Source organism: Marmota marmota, unplaced genomic scaffold (assembly GCF_001458135.2).
Source record: "Marmota marmota marmota unplaced genomic scaffold, marMar, whole genome shotgun sequence".
NCBI lineage: Eukaryota > Metazoa > Chordata > Mammalia > Rodentia > Sciuridae > Marmota > Marmota marmota.
In genome coordinates, this window is record NW_025999944.1 from 7,169,827 (window position 1) to 7,184,305 (window position 14,479).

General features: G+C 55.1%; 1 protein-coding gene across 9 annotated transcripts in view; it reads left to right on the top strand.

Moving 5' to 3' along the window:
- The window catches only part of Pebp4 (phosphatidylethanolamine binding protein 4), a 231,877-nt gene that overhangs the window by 166,105 nt on the left and 51,293 nt on the right, over positions 1–14,479 (top strand). For 5 of the 9 annotated variants that reach the window (XM_048801588.1, XM_048801593.1, XM_048801592.1 and 2 more), the window contains 3 exons: positions 6,137–6,211; positions 6,467–6,619; positions 9,030–10,831. The exons of 2 other annotated variants lie outside the window; for them this stretch is intronic. In XM_048801588.1, coding sequence (XP_048657545.1) covers positions 6,137–6,211; positions 6,467–6,619; positions 9,030–9,305 — 504 coding nt within the window. In that variant the 3' untranslated portion in view covers positions 9,306–10,831. Of the gene's footprint in view, positions 1–6,136; positions 6,212–6,466; positions 6,620–9,029; positions 10,832–14,479 lie in introns of those variants that run through there. 2 more of the 9 variants (XM_048801589.1, XM_048801595.1) reach the window with 2 other exon arrangements.

Sequence of the window (14,479 nt, forward strand, 5' to 3'; positions counted from 1 at the left end):
CCCCCCCCCGCCGTGTACACACACACACACACACACACACACACACACCTTGCCTGCTCACTCTGTTCCCACTGCCATAGCTCAGGCTTCTGGAACCTTCCTGCCACCAAGGAGCCCCTGCCACTCACTCACCTGGCCTTCCATAGACACACTGCCCCCAAGAACAGCCTGCTCTAACAAGTCCTCCCTTGTCTTCCTTGGAAAAGTTTACCATCTTTTTCCTGATAAACTGTTCCTCTTTGACCCTCGCATATCACCTCTGGTGGAAACATGTGGGTTCTCGTCCTAGAAGCTGCCGGGAAGGGTGGTTAGAAAGAAACCCCCACCTTGAAACCCACTCCTTCTTTGCTTGCCAGAGTTTTCCTCCCACCCTGTAGCCAGCCCTCCCCAGGTGCCTCCCACTACCAGACTTTTCCTGCCTGTTGATCCCACTCCTATGCACCCCTTCCCCCCAACCCCCAGCTTTTCCAAGATGAGCCCTCTACTCCCAAAGGTTCCAACTAACTGCACCCTCCTTGCCTCCACCTGGGCTCCTGCCTGAGGACCTGGGGCTCATCTCTCCCTGCATGCTCTGCAAGGCCATTTGTAACGCATCAAAGACCAAACTAGTTAAGCTCTTGCCTGCCCAAGCCCTCGCCTCCATCTCTCACCTGCCTAGAGCATCCTTCAATGTTGAGCTCAGACGTCACATCCTCCAAGGCAGCAGGCCACCCCCTCCACGCATTCCACCCCCCCACGTGGAACTTAGCATGGCCGCACATTTACACAGCACAGTAGTTTATGTCTCTGACTCCTCAACTAGACTCAAGTCCTTGAGAGGAAAGACCATGTTTAATCCCCAGTGGGCATTCATGGACTGAAGAGTGACGGTGGAGAAGAGTGAATGTTATGGTTACCCTTTATATCCTTCTTCCTCTTTGCCATTACTGGACAACTGGGAATCTGTACGAAGAGTGGTTTTGGACTGCAGGGAGAGGGTATGGGTGCCATGAAAACAGCACTTACCTGCCGAAATGCTGGGATCCCCTCTTCCTCCATATCAACCAGTCTCAGACCCGAAGAATGTCCTGCCAGCAAGGACAGGTTGAGGTTTCCAGGCCATCTCTAATTCTTGCCTTCGGACCACTTCTCCGCGCCAACTTCACGCTAACCTGACTGATAAGCCTATAAACAGACCCCAACGCTCCTGAAGCTCTCACCACACGAGCAAACTTCCCCACCCTCGGAGAAAACACTCCTGGAGGACACCCCTCCCTGTGCCACTCATCCAGAGCCTTCCCAGGATGGCGGGATTCACACAGGTGAAGTGGGCAGGAGGGAAAGAAAAAGGACCAGGTGGGTTCATTTCTGCTCAGCTCTGAGCACTTTCAAAGCATCCATTTTCGTATTTCCTTCCTACTACAACACTGAGATAACCACGGACACTACTGATGTAGTAGGAAACTGTGGTTCAGAGAAGTTCATTCAGTTATCCAGCGTCCCCTGGCTATAAGGAGCAGAGCTGAGATTTAAACTCAGCCAAGTTCATTGGCAACGCCTGTGTTCTTTCACGTACACCTGTTGTCTCCAGGGTCAACTGTGGGCAGCAGCAAAGCCCAGGAAACAGCACCGCGGTGGCCTGTTGGTCCCCACTCTACCTCCCTTATGTCACTCACTGATGACTTCCTCCATGCTAGACTCAAATTCACAGAACCCCCCAAGGAGGGAGTAGGCCCAGAGAGGACATACAGATTTCCCATGTCACGTCACTACCGTGCTACCACGTGGCTGAGCTACCTCCATCTGACTGTCCCACCTCCGACCACTGTCACCTCCCTATCCGGGCTTCTGCCTCAATATTCCTCCCCCTGGTGAACAGGAGCAGGATCTGTGGCCAGATGCACCTGTCCCAAACCAGCCCACAACTCTGCCCCACACCAGAGTCCTGGCCTTCTCTGAAAGGCCATGTTGGAAGATGCTCGGGGTCTTGATATGGCTGTGGCTCCGTCCTGGGCCAGACTCCTGCAGGTGTCCCAGAAGAGCAGGCAGCTCCCAGTTCCATTCCGTAAGGTCTGGCACCCTTGGCTGGGGACAGCTGAGGGCCAATTGTTTGTTTCTTTTTCCTCAATGATAGAATCGGCAGGGCGCGGCTGAATTTGGCCCTCGTTCATATCCTCCCATCATTTGAGGAAAACGCAGAGAAGCTTCCTGAGCGAAGCCACCACTGTCACAAGTCCGGGCCGCCTGGGTCTGTGCTGAGCTGCTCTGTTGTTTCACTATCCCGGAAACAACTTCTGGGCCTGGGGAAAGCTGAGGGGAACTTGGCAGCAAGGGTGTGAACACACCAGGATGCCGAGGAATCCGGTCCACCACAGTCACATGTTGGAGCCCCACCCACAGGCACAGACCAGGCTATGTCCCCAGCACCCTCCAAAGGTGGCAGAGCCTCCAGGGGAGCCCAAAGTGTCTCGGATGGTCCTCGCCTCCGGCTCGCTGCCATTCTCCCAGTGTCTTGTGGTTGACAGAGAGTTATATAACCTGGAATGGGGGGGGGGGGGGGGGCTGGAGTTCTCCCCAAAGCAGGAGTGAATCAGTTTTTGCTGCCGTCATTTTCTCAGCAGGAATCTGCTTTATGCAGACTGGATTTAGGGGTTTTTCCTGGATGCTTCTGTTTCATTTAACATGCAAGGGCTAATAACTTGTCACAATTCAATAAGGCGGTGGTTACAAACACCCGGGCGGCTGCTTATTTAAATGCAGGTTTGTTAATTAGCTTCTCTTAACAAGGCGTGTGCTAAATCAGGCTCCCGGCTGGCAGCACCCAAGCCTGGCACGTCTCCCGGGACTCGAGGTCGGGATGTTGGATGTAGGGTCACAGCCAGTGGCTGGCAACAGGGTCAGAATTCAAGGCTAGGAGCCCGGTCACGGCCACCCCACTGCCTCAGTTCCCTTAAAAATCAAGAAACCAGTGATAAATTTTAAAAACAACTGCAAGAGAACCACACTCTGTCTCTTCCTGCCTTCTCTAGTCCTTTTTCTGCCTTTGATTCATGAAACCATCCTCCCTTCCATGGGTGTGGCTTGTTTATCATTGCCGCTGTTCTTGCCAGTCCCCGCTTCTTCCGCTAAACCTTCATATGTTCCTTCGGTCCTCGCTGACATTCTACTGCATTTGCACGCTACTACGTACTCAGTTTGGGTGGCAAGGGCACAGGGACGAGAGGTAGAGGAAAACCAACGAATCTGAGGTGGCTGCTGCATGCCAGAGGCTCTCCGTGTAATCTTCATGACAGCCTAGAGCTGGGTGTCCTCCACCTCCTTCTCCAAATGTTGAAATCGAGGCCTGGACAGGTTACATAACCCCTCCAAAACCACTGGGCCAGTGAGAGTCGTTCTAGGTTTTAGGTCAGACTCTACGCCTGTTCTCTGTCCACTGCCGGTGGACACGAGGCACTTGAAATCAAGTATGGGCTTTGTGAGTGTTATTCATTGCTGCCAGCATGGTGATCCCTGCGCTGAGATCTTGCTGAAAACAATGGCCCTCATGGAACTCCCAGGAATCCTGGAACCTGGTTCCACCAGGAACTATTAGGAATCTTGCTGAGCATCTGACCACCAGTCACGAGAAAGCTGCAGAGAGCCTCCAAGAACAGCCGAGCAGCTGCCCTTAGAGGACCCACCTTTTGTGAGTCCTAGCAGAGTAACCCCAGGCACCAACATCAAGACAAGGGGTGGGGAGCTGAGCCTTGAGCCAGAAGCAAGGGGGAGCTGGCCGTGCCCAAACCCCAGGAGGGGCGCATCCACAGACACCTGCTATCCCAGTTGGACAGCCACACCCATGTTTCCTCAGAGGGAAAACCCAAAGAAAATTGGTCTGCACTCACTTAGTCTCAAGAAAGAACTGAAAAAGCATCTAAATATAAAAGGAAAATAAAACTGAGGTTAGAAAGAGGAAGACAGCCTGAGAAGTACCAGGTTGCCCAAATCCTTCTCCTGGAGAAGCAGAGGCCCTCTACCCAAAGCTGGGGGACCATTCTCAAAGAAGAAGCAGGTGCCCATCCAGTCCCCTCTGTCTGAGGTTGGACCTGGGGTGGCTGCTGCCTGTCGTGGGTCTTGGCAGGAAGGCTGGAAAGACCCCTGACCCTGGCAGTAGCAAACACCAGGAGTCCTGGGGGGCAGTTTACTAGGTTACCACTGTGGACACTAAACTCCAGGTGCCATGTGTGCGCAGGCTGTCATTCTCAGGATGTCTGAAAGTGCGCTGCTTCCAAAGCTGGGTCAGCCTCTAATAAAAGGTCCTGAACCTTCTGGAGACCCCAGTTGGATGAAACTGGTGGGTATCTCCCTAAAGAAATACCCATATAAACATACACAAAGGTGTACAATGTTCCAATTTCTGGCCATTCATCCACCTCTTGAAGCCTGCTCATGAGTCCTAGGCTAAGAATTCCTGCTTGGAGAAGACATTCTGAAAGGCCTTTCTCCTGACCCCACTCTGAGCCTGAATGAGGCCTTCCATATGTGGCCCTCGCAGTCTCTGTCTGAATATTGTAGTTCTCTAACATTCTCGGATGGGTGGCTTGGTCATTTTCATGCCCCAGGAGGCAGAGGCCTGGATCCAGTGGATGTTCAAGGACTTGCACAATACTTAGCACATAGTAGGTCTGCCACAATGTGTGTTAAGTGAATGCAGGAAAGGTCCTACATGCTCTGTGATTTTGTACTTCTCCATTTTCACAGCTCACGCAAGTAGCGTGGAGCCCCATGGTCAAGCACCTGCCATGGTTGAGGTCAACATTATGGCCTTTCTTTTTAAGGGAAGCATAGGAGGTACACAGTGTCTGGCCTTCTGAGTCTTCTGTCCAGTGTCTCTGGCATCTACACCAAGAGACCTCCCCACACCCAGCCCAAGTGTAATTCTCCCAAGCCCCTGTGCACCAGTATCCATTCAAGACTGGCATGGGCAACAGCAGGCAAGCCAAAGAGGAGGGAGGGAGGGAGGAAAGAAGGAAGGAAGCCACACTCCTGGTCTTCGCCCCACCAGGAGTGAGATGCCTGGGCCCTGCACCTAGGGTATAGTGGGTTTCCTGGGCCTTGGTGAGATAGGCCCAGCTCTGTCACCTCCCAAACATGCCTGGCCTGCTCCCTCTCCCCAGAGAGGATCACAGAGAGCCAGCCATATCTAAAGTCCAGCTGGGGCACCTCCAGGCATGATCTGAGCCTGAGCCAAACCCGAAAATGTGAGGGTTCAGAATGGGGGCCGAGGCCAGGCAGGGAGTTTGGTCTCTCCAGATGTCTCCGGTGGCGGGACCACCTGACATGCCAACTGAGGCGGGAGTGGCTGTGTGGGAGGCCTGGGTACAGGGGGAGGGAACTCCTACCCCCGCCCAGGCCTTGGAGCATTTGAAAGGCAAATGTGCTGGGTTGCCTAGGGAACGGGAGAAAAGGGACTTCCCTAGCACCGGTGACTAGTAAGGGATGGAGACGGAGCTGTGATGCTGAGAAAACTGTTTCCAAAAAAAAAAGTAAAAAGCGGTGACTAAGCAGCCCTGGTTATGTAAAGCGATCCCTGAGGAAGTGTGGGGGAAAGCCTGGAACCCACCCCCGGGTCCCTCCTCCCCACTCCCAGCCCCGCGCCTGCTGCCTCGCCTGCTCGGGGAGTTTCCACCAGCCCCTTCCCCCTCCCGTCATCCTCCGGAACTCCCTACTCCTCCACAGGACTGTCAGGAGGGGCCGCAGCCAGGATCTCAAGCCAAGGGCAGTCCAACATGGTGGGCAGGATAGGGCAGGAACAAGGGGCGGCCATGCCCTGTCCCTAAAGGGAGATGCCCCACCCCCGGGATGGTTCTGGGACCTCTGCTCAGAACATGGTGCCCAGGATCAGGCCAGTAGGAGACAAAGGGTCATTTGTCATCTTGGAATCAAAGGGCTATCCACTGGGAAGCCAGGGTTCCAGATTTGAAGCCCGACACTACTGTTTGCTAAGTGTGCAGCCATGGGGAGGTCACCCAGCCTCGAGCCAGCCTCCTTAGCTGGAGATGGAGATGGTGTCTACCCCACAGGCTGTTGGGGTTATCCATCAAGATGACTCAAGTGCAGTTCCAGGCACAGGGTGACATATGGGAGGTGCTCAGCCTGTGAGTTCTCTTTTCCCTAGGCCAGGAGGATCCCTGGATCCCCTCTGGTCCTTTCATGGAAAGGAAAGTACAAGACTGACACAGGACCCCTCCAGGTCAGTGGGATGAGCCACACTGACCCAAGCACCTGATCTGCCTGGGGGTCGGGGGAGGAGGGGGCCTGGGACCTCCCCAGGTTCTCACCTCACTTCCTAGAAGGTATCTCTCAAGAGCAGGCCAGGAGAAATGTGGACCCCAAAGGGTCAATGAGATGCGGTAGCCCCAAAACCCTCCTCTGGGCTGTTGGGGTTATCCACAGGCAAAGTCACAAATGCCTCTGGCTTCCCCGTCTCCTGCTGTGTATCCTGCAGACATTGGGAATACAGGTGCTCGGGACAGATGGACCTGCGGGCACAGACTCACCTGGAACCAACAAAGCCATAGGAAAGGCCTGGGGAACTGTCATCAGTGAAGCTGACCAGGGCCTCAGTGAGGAAGTAAACTGTAACCCGCCCCATCTCCAGGTAGAAAGCTGACCACCTCCCATATGCTTACACTTCAGAAACTCAGTGTACAAAGGAAAACATCCCTTGGGATTCAAGATCTGCAACTGACATTTTTTCAGAGGTCCCAGGGATGGGAAAGCCCTCCGTTCCTGTTGAACTCTGTTTTCTGCACTTCTCTTGGACTTGCTCTTAAAAAGGGTCCCCCGGGTCAAAGGGCAGATCTGTTCTGCTTCTCAGGACAGGTCAAGGGAGAAGGGCAGAGATAACCCCTGCAGAGACCTTGGCCCCAGATGCCCTCACTCCCACTGCCCTCCTCTACCCTGGTGGCAGGCCTGGGACTCAAGTCCAGCTTCTGCCCAGCCCAATACACCAATTCAGTTCTCTATTCTAGGATCCTCATTACCTCTTGTATTTGCTATTGAACCTCAAGCTTCAGTTGGTGTCTTTCCTTCCAGGCTTGGCTTTCCTGGCCCTTCTCCACCTGCCACCTGGGGCAAGGGATGCTGTATAAGTCATTGATGGAGTTAGGCACAGTGATACATGCCTATAACCCCAGCAACTTGGGAGGCTGAAACAGGAGGATTACAAGACTGAGGCTAGCCTCAGCAACTTATTAAGACCCTATCTTAAAGTTTATATTTTATTTTCTTTTTTTTAAAGAGCTGGGGATGTAGCTCAGTGGTAGAGTACCCCTGGGCCCAATCCCCAGGACCAAAAATAATTTTTAAAAAAGTAATCAGTAGATATTTGCCAAAAGATTGAATGTTCCCAATGGAGATGCTGGCCCAAGAATTCTACCTGTTGACAGGCAGGTGTGGTAGGGGACCAGGGAGCAAGCCCAGCCTCTCCTTGGGCTCTCAGTCTCTTCACATAACAGGAGGTGACTCAGATGTTCTGCTGAGATCTTTAAGGTATTTGCCTGGTGGCCTCTGTGACACCTTGAAACTTGGAGATCCCCTAGCTGGATCTCCTCTTAGCTGGGTGATCTTCAACAAGTCACTTATTTGTCTGCACCTCAGATTCTTCACCTGCAAGTTGAGGCCAGTATCAGCGACCTCAAGGTCATAGCGAGAACGAGCACCTGTGCCTCAGAAGTCCCGGAAAAGCCTATGTGAATGCAAACACGGGGCCCCTTGGACCCGCATGGGGTAGGGTCCTTCTGAGGGGACTCTGGATCCCGGGGACTCTCCTTTCTTAGGATTTCCAACTCCCCTCTGGCCAGCGCCGCAGGACCAGGCAGCTATCTGGGTGAGGAAACCCCTGCCCCCGGCCTCCCCCGCCCACCTTCCCACCACCTACTCCCCAGAGACTCATAATTGGTGTTGTGAGGATTAGTCACCGCAGCAGCCAGCAAGGCTCTGCCTCGCCCACAGCCCAGGCCCCCCACACAGGCAGACTGGCTGAACGCTTAATTGGAGTTCCTCACACCTCGGAGGACAGCCTGTGATGAAGTGACAGAGGAGTCAGATCCCTGGTGGCAGCAGGCCCCAACTCTGGAGGGGCGCTAAGACCGGGGGAGGACTTTGCCTTCCCTAAAAAGATCCCCTTCAGATGGCCTCAGTGGAGCAGCAGATGGCCCTCAGATGGCCTCCGCTAAGCAGGGAGAGGCCAGGCCAGGGCAGCAAGAAGGCTGGGCAATGTCCTCTGTGCCCAGCACTCAGGCAGTCAGAACTTCCAGAACCTTCTCCAGGGGTTTTCTGGGAAGATCTCCACTCAGTTCTGTTCATCTCGGCAGAAAGGTGGCCTCAGGCTCACTCCATCAACAGACCCTTCCCCTCCCAGGAGGACCACACAGGAGGAAGACTGGATGGCAGGAAGGCAGGGGGAATGGCTGGGGCCGAGCAGCACCTGCTGAGGGCCCCAGGAGGCCCAGGACCTGTCCCCCAGCACTGCCTAAACTGAGTGCGACACCTTAGAGGCAGCAGGATCCGGTCTCAGATGGAAGGTCACTGATTTCACTGCTGGTGGCAGTTGGGTCAGGGGGAGTAAGATCACTTGTCACTTTTTATCTAAGTCAAATAGGGTGAGACAGACACTTGCCACAGAGCTCAATGAGCCCAGGACAAGTAGGAGAGCCAGGTACAGATGAGCACCCAGCTCCAGGGGTGTGAGAGGCAGGGTCCCCTGCCCCCATACCAGAGGCAACTAGAGAGGGAAAAGGGAGTGTGGTGGCCACTGCCTGGGAGGCTGCTGTCTCAGGGGTGTCACTCTCCGTGGGGACTGTCCCACCCTGAGTTAGATGGAGTGGTGGTCAGAATGGGCTGAGGACCTGGGAGAGGAAAGTGGAGCCTGGGGGGCAGGCATGAGGGAGCCCGGCTGCAAAGTCTCACTGAGAGTCAGCGAAGCCAGAAAGCAAAAGACGACCTTTTCCCACACGCGGCGGCTCCCAGCCTGGCATGTCTAATTGGATTCCCTTTGCCTCCTACAGGGTTATCCTCCGCGCCAGGAAAATACCTCACGGTCGGGTTCTCTCCTCCCTCTCAAGAGGAAGGCCGGGGGCTCGGAGCAGCTCTGCCTTTCACAACATTTCCCCTGGGCCCCAGCCACCCCCAGCTCTGGGGTGACAGGCGTGTGGAGCTGGGTGAGAAGAGCTAGAAACAGCAGGGCCGGGGCAGTCGGGAGCCAGGGGTGGAGCTTCCTGGCTGTCTTCCACCTGTTACTGGGAGAGCTGGTCAGCAGAAGCCTGCTCTTCCTCAGGGCCTGACCCTCCCCACTTCCTCCCTGCCTGCCCTGGGCTCTGGCTCAGGTCACTCTCTAGAAGGATCCCACCCACCATCTCATCCTCCCCAACCTGGTACAAATCCCACATTAAGCAGCTCCTCGTGTGTATCCGTGACCCCGTGGCCACAGCAGCCCTTCCTGTGGCGTTCCCTGTAGCAACCTGTGGTCCAGTTGTCCTCCCACTTCTCCAGTTAGAGCACTGCCCCAGGACAGGGCCACATCCTGCACTTCTCTCTTGTGAGGTTGGGCGTGAGGAAACACTCGGGTGATGGAGTGCTCACATTGTCCTCGGCCAGCAGCCCAGACCTCTGTCCCAGGGGCCTGTTTAACCCATATCTGAGGCCTCGGAAAGCGACAGAGGGGCTTCTTCCTGCTGAGGGGCATTTTTTCTCTAGTCTACAAATTCCTAGAGGACAGTGTTGGTTGTCACCTGTGGGATCCACATGGCACCCAAGGTTACATAACAGAGGTGCTCAACTGGAAGTTGGGGGGTGATAAGAAGGTGGGGCGGCAGGATCCTTCTGTGCTGCATCCCTGGTGTCCACTGAGGTCAGTCCATCCAAGTCCAAGGCAAGGGACCCTAGCCTGTGTCTGAATATAGCCCAGTGTTGTCTCTCTACCAACTCCACATGGCCTGATAGGCCAGCAGGGAGCAGGTCCAAAGGTTTTCCAAAAACGTCTATTTGTTGTTGAACATAGGAGCGTCTTTGGGGCTAGGGCTGTGACCCGCCGTCCACTGTGCTCTGGTCCTCCCATCCCTGGAGGCTCCCGTGGGGCAGCCACGCCCTCTTGGTCCACTCTGCAAATGTGAGAGTTGCTGCATGGGGGGACATGGGGAGAATGGAGGAGGGGCAGAGCAGAGAAGGAGAAGAAGGAGGGGGAATCAGGAGGGAAGGTGGGACTGACCCCTCAGCTGCTCCTTGGGCAGGTGCTTTCTGGTGGTCCTGGCCCACCTGACTACTTGTCTGTGCAGTTGTGTCCTCTTTAGCACCGTCCCTCTCCAACCTCACTAGTGCCACCCTCTCTTCTGTCTAATGCCCACCCCATCTGTCACCAAGCCTGCCCTCCCTGGGACCAGTCACCAGCTGCCCCTTCCACTGCCCCCAAGCCGTCCTCCATGCAGGACTGACTAATGATACAAGGTCCTCTGTCAATCATCCCCTGGTCTGAAGAGAAACTGGCTGGTGTGGACTTCAACGACATTTTGGATGACTTGATCAAAAAAACAGCCAACCAACCAGTCTCCTTCTCCCTGTCCATCCGTCCTGCTCCCTAGCATCATATGTCTACAACGAGTGTGTTTAATCAGTGGGAAGTAAGTGGTGGGATTAGAGGTGGGGAGGACTCAGTGTCTGCAAATAGGGAGAGAAACCGCATCCAGGAAAGATAAGCAAAAACACAGAGGACCTCACCAACAGATAAACTGGTGAGCCGAGGGTACAAGAGGGTGGCGTGGCAGCCTGGATTCAAGACCAGTGGATCCAGGCTTCAAACAAGGCCGATGATGACCAGAGGGGCCAACAGACCCTGCAGTGAACCTCACTGACAATAGAAAGGTCTCATCTGCCTGGGCACCCAGGGAAACCTCCTGATCTTTCTTACTGTCAAAAGACTATATGGACCAGCTTCACCGTAGATTGGCCTTCGTCATTAGGAGACTGCTCGTTTTCTATCAAACCCCAACTATGAGTAAAAAGAGAGATGAAGGGAGGGCAAAAGGTTTGCAGTGGCTTCTGGAGGCCCATGTACCTCCAAAACACCTTGGCATAGTCCTTCTACTCAACACAGGCACCCCTAAAGCATTTCAGGATTCTGTTCTGCAAAGAAACCACTGCCCCCAACTGAGGCTTCCCTTTGACACAGGAGGGAAGATGCCCTGGGGCTCTGTGGAGGTGATGAAGTGTGCCCTGGGTGGCCCTGGCCGGGGACCCCCATGTGTATCAGAGACCCTCACTGTCCCAGGGGTGAGCCCAGACCACCCTGGTCTTCTCTGGTGGGGACAGATGGCCCAGAGGAGCTCACTGCCGCGCTTTCAGAACGGGAAACCCCCCCAAGAGCCAAGGAGTCGGGCAATCCTTCCTGCCCACTCAGAGATTCCGGAAGCCCTCCCAGCCTGGGGAACCCGCCTCCCCAACCTCTCTCTAGCTTCCTCTGTCTGTCTCCTTCTCGCGACTCCTGTGAGTGCACAGGAGGGCTGAGGGAAGCCCCGTGTGCTGTGATGAACGGAGCTAATTTCTGGTTTGCTGGTATGCCGCAGAGACAGAGACGCTCCTCCGTCCCCCTCCCTCCCAGCAAACCCTCTCCCACACACAGACAAATAGGCTGCATATTTAATTGGAATTCCTCACACCTACAGGGTAAAGCCTTGTCAGTAGAAATAGAGCCCACAGCCAGCTGGCTTCCCCCATTCCACCCACCTTGTCTCTTAAAAAGAAATCCCCCCCCCCATACGTGAACACCACCCACGGGCCCTTGCACTTCCCTCCCAACATGGTTGTAAGGGAGGGATTGGTTGGCACTGCCACTCCTCGCCTGGGCTGCTACAGCTGGGCCCACCCGGCAGAGACCACCCAGGGGCTTCCCCTGGCAGACAGGTCCTGACACCCCTCTCGTTGCCCACCTGGGGACACCCCCTTACCAAAACTCTTGGGCCCAGGGTCCCTGAAGGACACTGCCAGGAGATGCCAGCAGCTTCAGGATAAGGGACCAGGTGGGTGGAGAAGGAAGGAGAGCCTACAGGCTAGAACACTGCCTTCAAAGAGAACTCGAAGCCCATCTCTCATGGCACAGGTGGGAAACTGAGGCCCGAGTGGTGACAGAAAAGGTGTCACATGACAAATAGATGCAGAGCTGGGCCGAATCTGGTTCCTGCTCCAAGGAGGTGGCTTTGCCCCTTGCCCTGTGGCATCTCTCCCCTAATTGGGAAGGGAGGTCACACAGAGGCTGGCAGGACCAAGGGAGGCATGGTGGCTGGGGAAGAGCCGGTGAGAGGCAAGGGCTCAGAAGGGCACAGGACAGACGGGCTAGGGGCTCTCTAGGGGAAATCAGATGGGTCTAACCCCCAAACATCCACAGGGAGGGGGCCTCGGGGAGCAAGACAGGGCAACAAGAGATAAGGGGAAAAAAAAAAAACTACCGCAAGCCTCGGGGAGGCTGAACTCCTTAGGACAGCCTCAGGGACCCCCTGCGCAGAAAACACAGCTGACCGTCCCTGATGGGGACAGATGGGCCAGAGACCTCCCTGCCAGCAGCTCCTGAACGGGAAGCCCCATGCCTTGACCTCAACATCCAGGGTCAGCATCCTCAGCTGGGTTTATGGGGGCCTTGGTGTCCCCGAGTGAGTTCCTGTCCTGTCGCAGTGCCTTCTCCCCGAGGGCCTCCTCCTTTCCTCTCTGGTTAAGACTAAGCCTGGCGCAGGCCCGCGCCAAGCCAGTGTGTCAGCGGGTAGACAGCTGCCTAGGGGGCTCTGAAGAGCGCTGTGACATCCTCACGCTCCCCCACAAAATATCATCTCAGTTTGCCTGAAAGTTCACCATTAGTGACTCATTTCTTTGGGTTAAACATAGCCCTCCCTTCTTCAACTCAGCTGCGCCAGGAAAGGAGAACTCATTGAGTTCTCAACATCCCCGCCTGAATGGGGAGAGCCAGGAGAGCCAAGCACGAAGGTGGAAGCCGGGGAGACAGAAAGCAGGAAGGAAAGTTCCAGAAAGGGAAGAGGCCAAAGAAAGGAACAGCAAGAGGCAGATCCAGCCCAAGCCATGGCCACTCCATGTGAAAGAAGTCACCCACCATTACAGGGGCAGCAGCCTGCGATTCCCAGCCCTTTAACGTCGGTCCTCACTTGATCCTCTGAGGGTTGTCATGTCCATTTTACAGGTGACGCGGTGAGGCTCTTGGAGGCTGGAGGTCTTGCCATCCAGCCAAGGAGCTGGAGAGCCTGGACGCTACCCCCACAGCCTTCAGCAGAGCCCTTCAGGCTGCTCTCGGAGTTCCCTCCCCACCCCTCCAGCGTCCATCACTCGTCTAGGCAGAGCAGGGAAGGGTCTCAGGTAGAGGAACAGGAAAGAAAGAGGAGGCAAAGCCAAGACCTTCCCCCTCCTAAAGCCCAGAGGAACTCCATGCAGAGCAGGCCAGGCTGGGGGCAGGCCCCCACTCACTCTTACAAGTCTGAGACCACCATGGGAACCATCCCCGTCAGGGACACGAGGCCTGCCGAGGGCTTTGCTGCCTTGTGGTATGAACAGGAGGCTCCAGAGGGAGCAAGGAAGGCCGGGCCCAGGAAGGTCCCGGGAGAAAGTGAGGGAAGCATGAGTGGGCCCCAGGCGCCCCACTGAGAAATCCCACACACTTCCCCAACGCCTGCCCCACTTCTCCCCTCCTTCCTCCTCAGCTCAGCCTTTCTTCCTCCAGCCACAGTCCACCCCTCAAGCCCTCTGCCCTGCAGGAAGTGGCCTGTCCGCCATATTGAAACCGTCCCCCATGTCTCCCTCTTAACGAGCCAGGTTAAATACGCTGTAATCAGAGTAATCATACACCTGGGCTGGTTCTCGAGAGAACTGCCTTTTGTACTGCGATAGGACATTAATAGCAATTATTCTGCTTTGTAATTGGAGCTTTAAATACTAATTCAAACAGCCAGAGGAAAACCAATTAGTGCTAATTTATCTCTATGTGTTTTCCAGAGCTGGTGTCTGTCACACTGTGAAGAAATAGGTTGGTAATTAGTACAGTTGGGTGGTAGATAGAAGTAATTATCAGATTCTTTCATTTTTCTTTGGGGGGAAAAATGGGTAGGGGGCGGGGAAGGCCAAGATAGGTTCTGTAAGTCTTTGTTCCCTTGAGGTTTACAGGGAGGGCCCTCATGTGCTGGCTCTGACATCCCAAGCCCCAGCATCCCAAGCCATTCAGGTACTCCTGAGAGGCACATCAGCCTCAGGTAGAGGCCACCTCGAAGGCCTTCACAAAAGCCCTCCAGCTCACCGGCCCACAGAATACCATCAGCAATGTTACCTCAAGCAGCCTTTCCTGTGTCTAAGGCAAGGCTCTTGAGCCCCCGACAGCTGACCATAAGGCCAAGGGGACAGTAGGACCTGAGTCCCAAGCCAGCCTCTCAGTCCCTAGTTGTGTGGCCTGGGCAGAGGCACTGAGTCTCTCTGA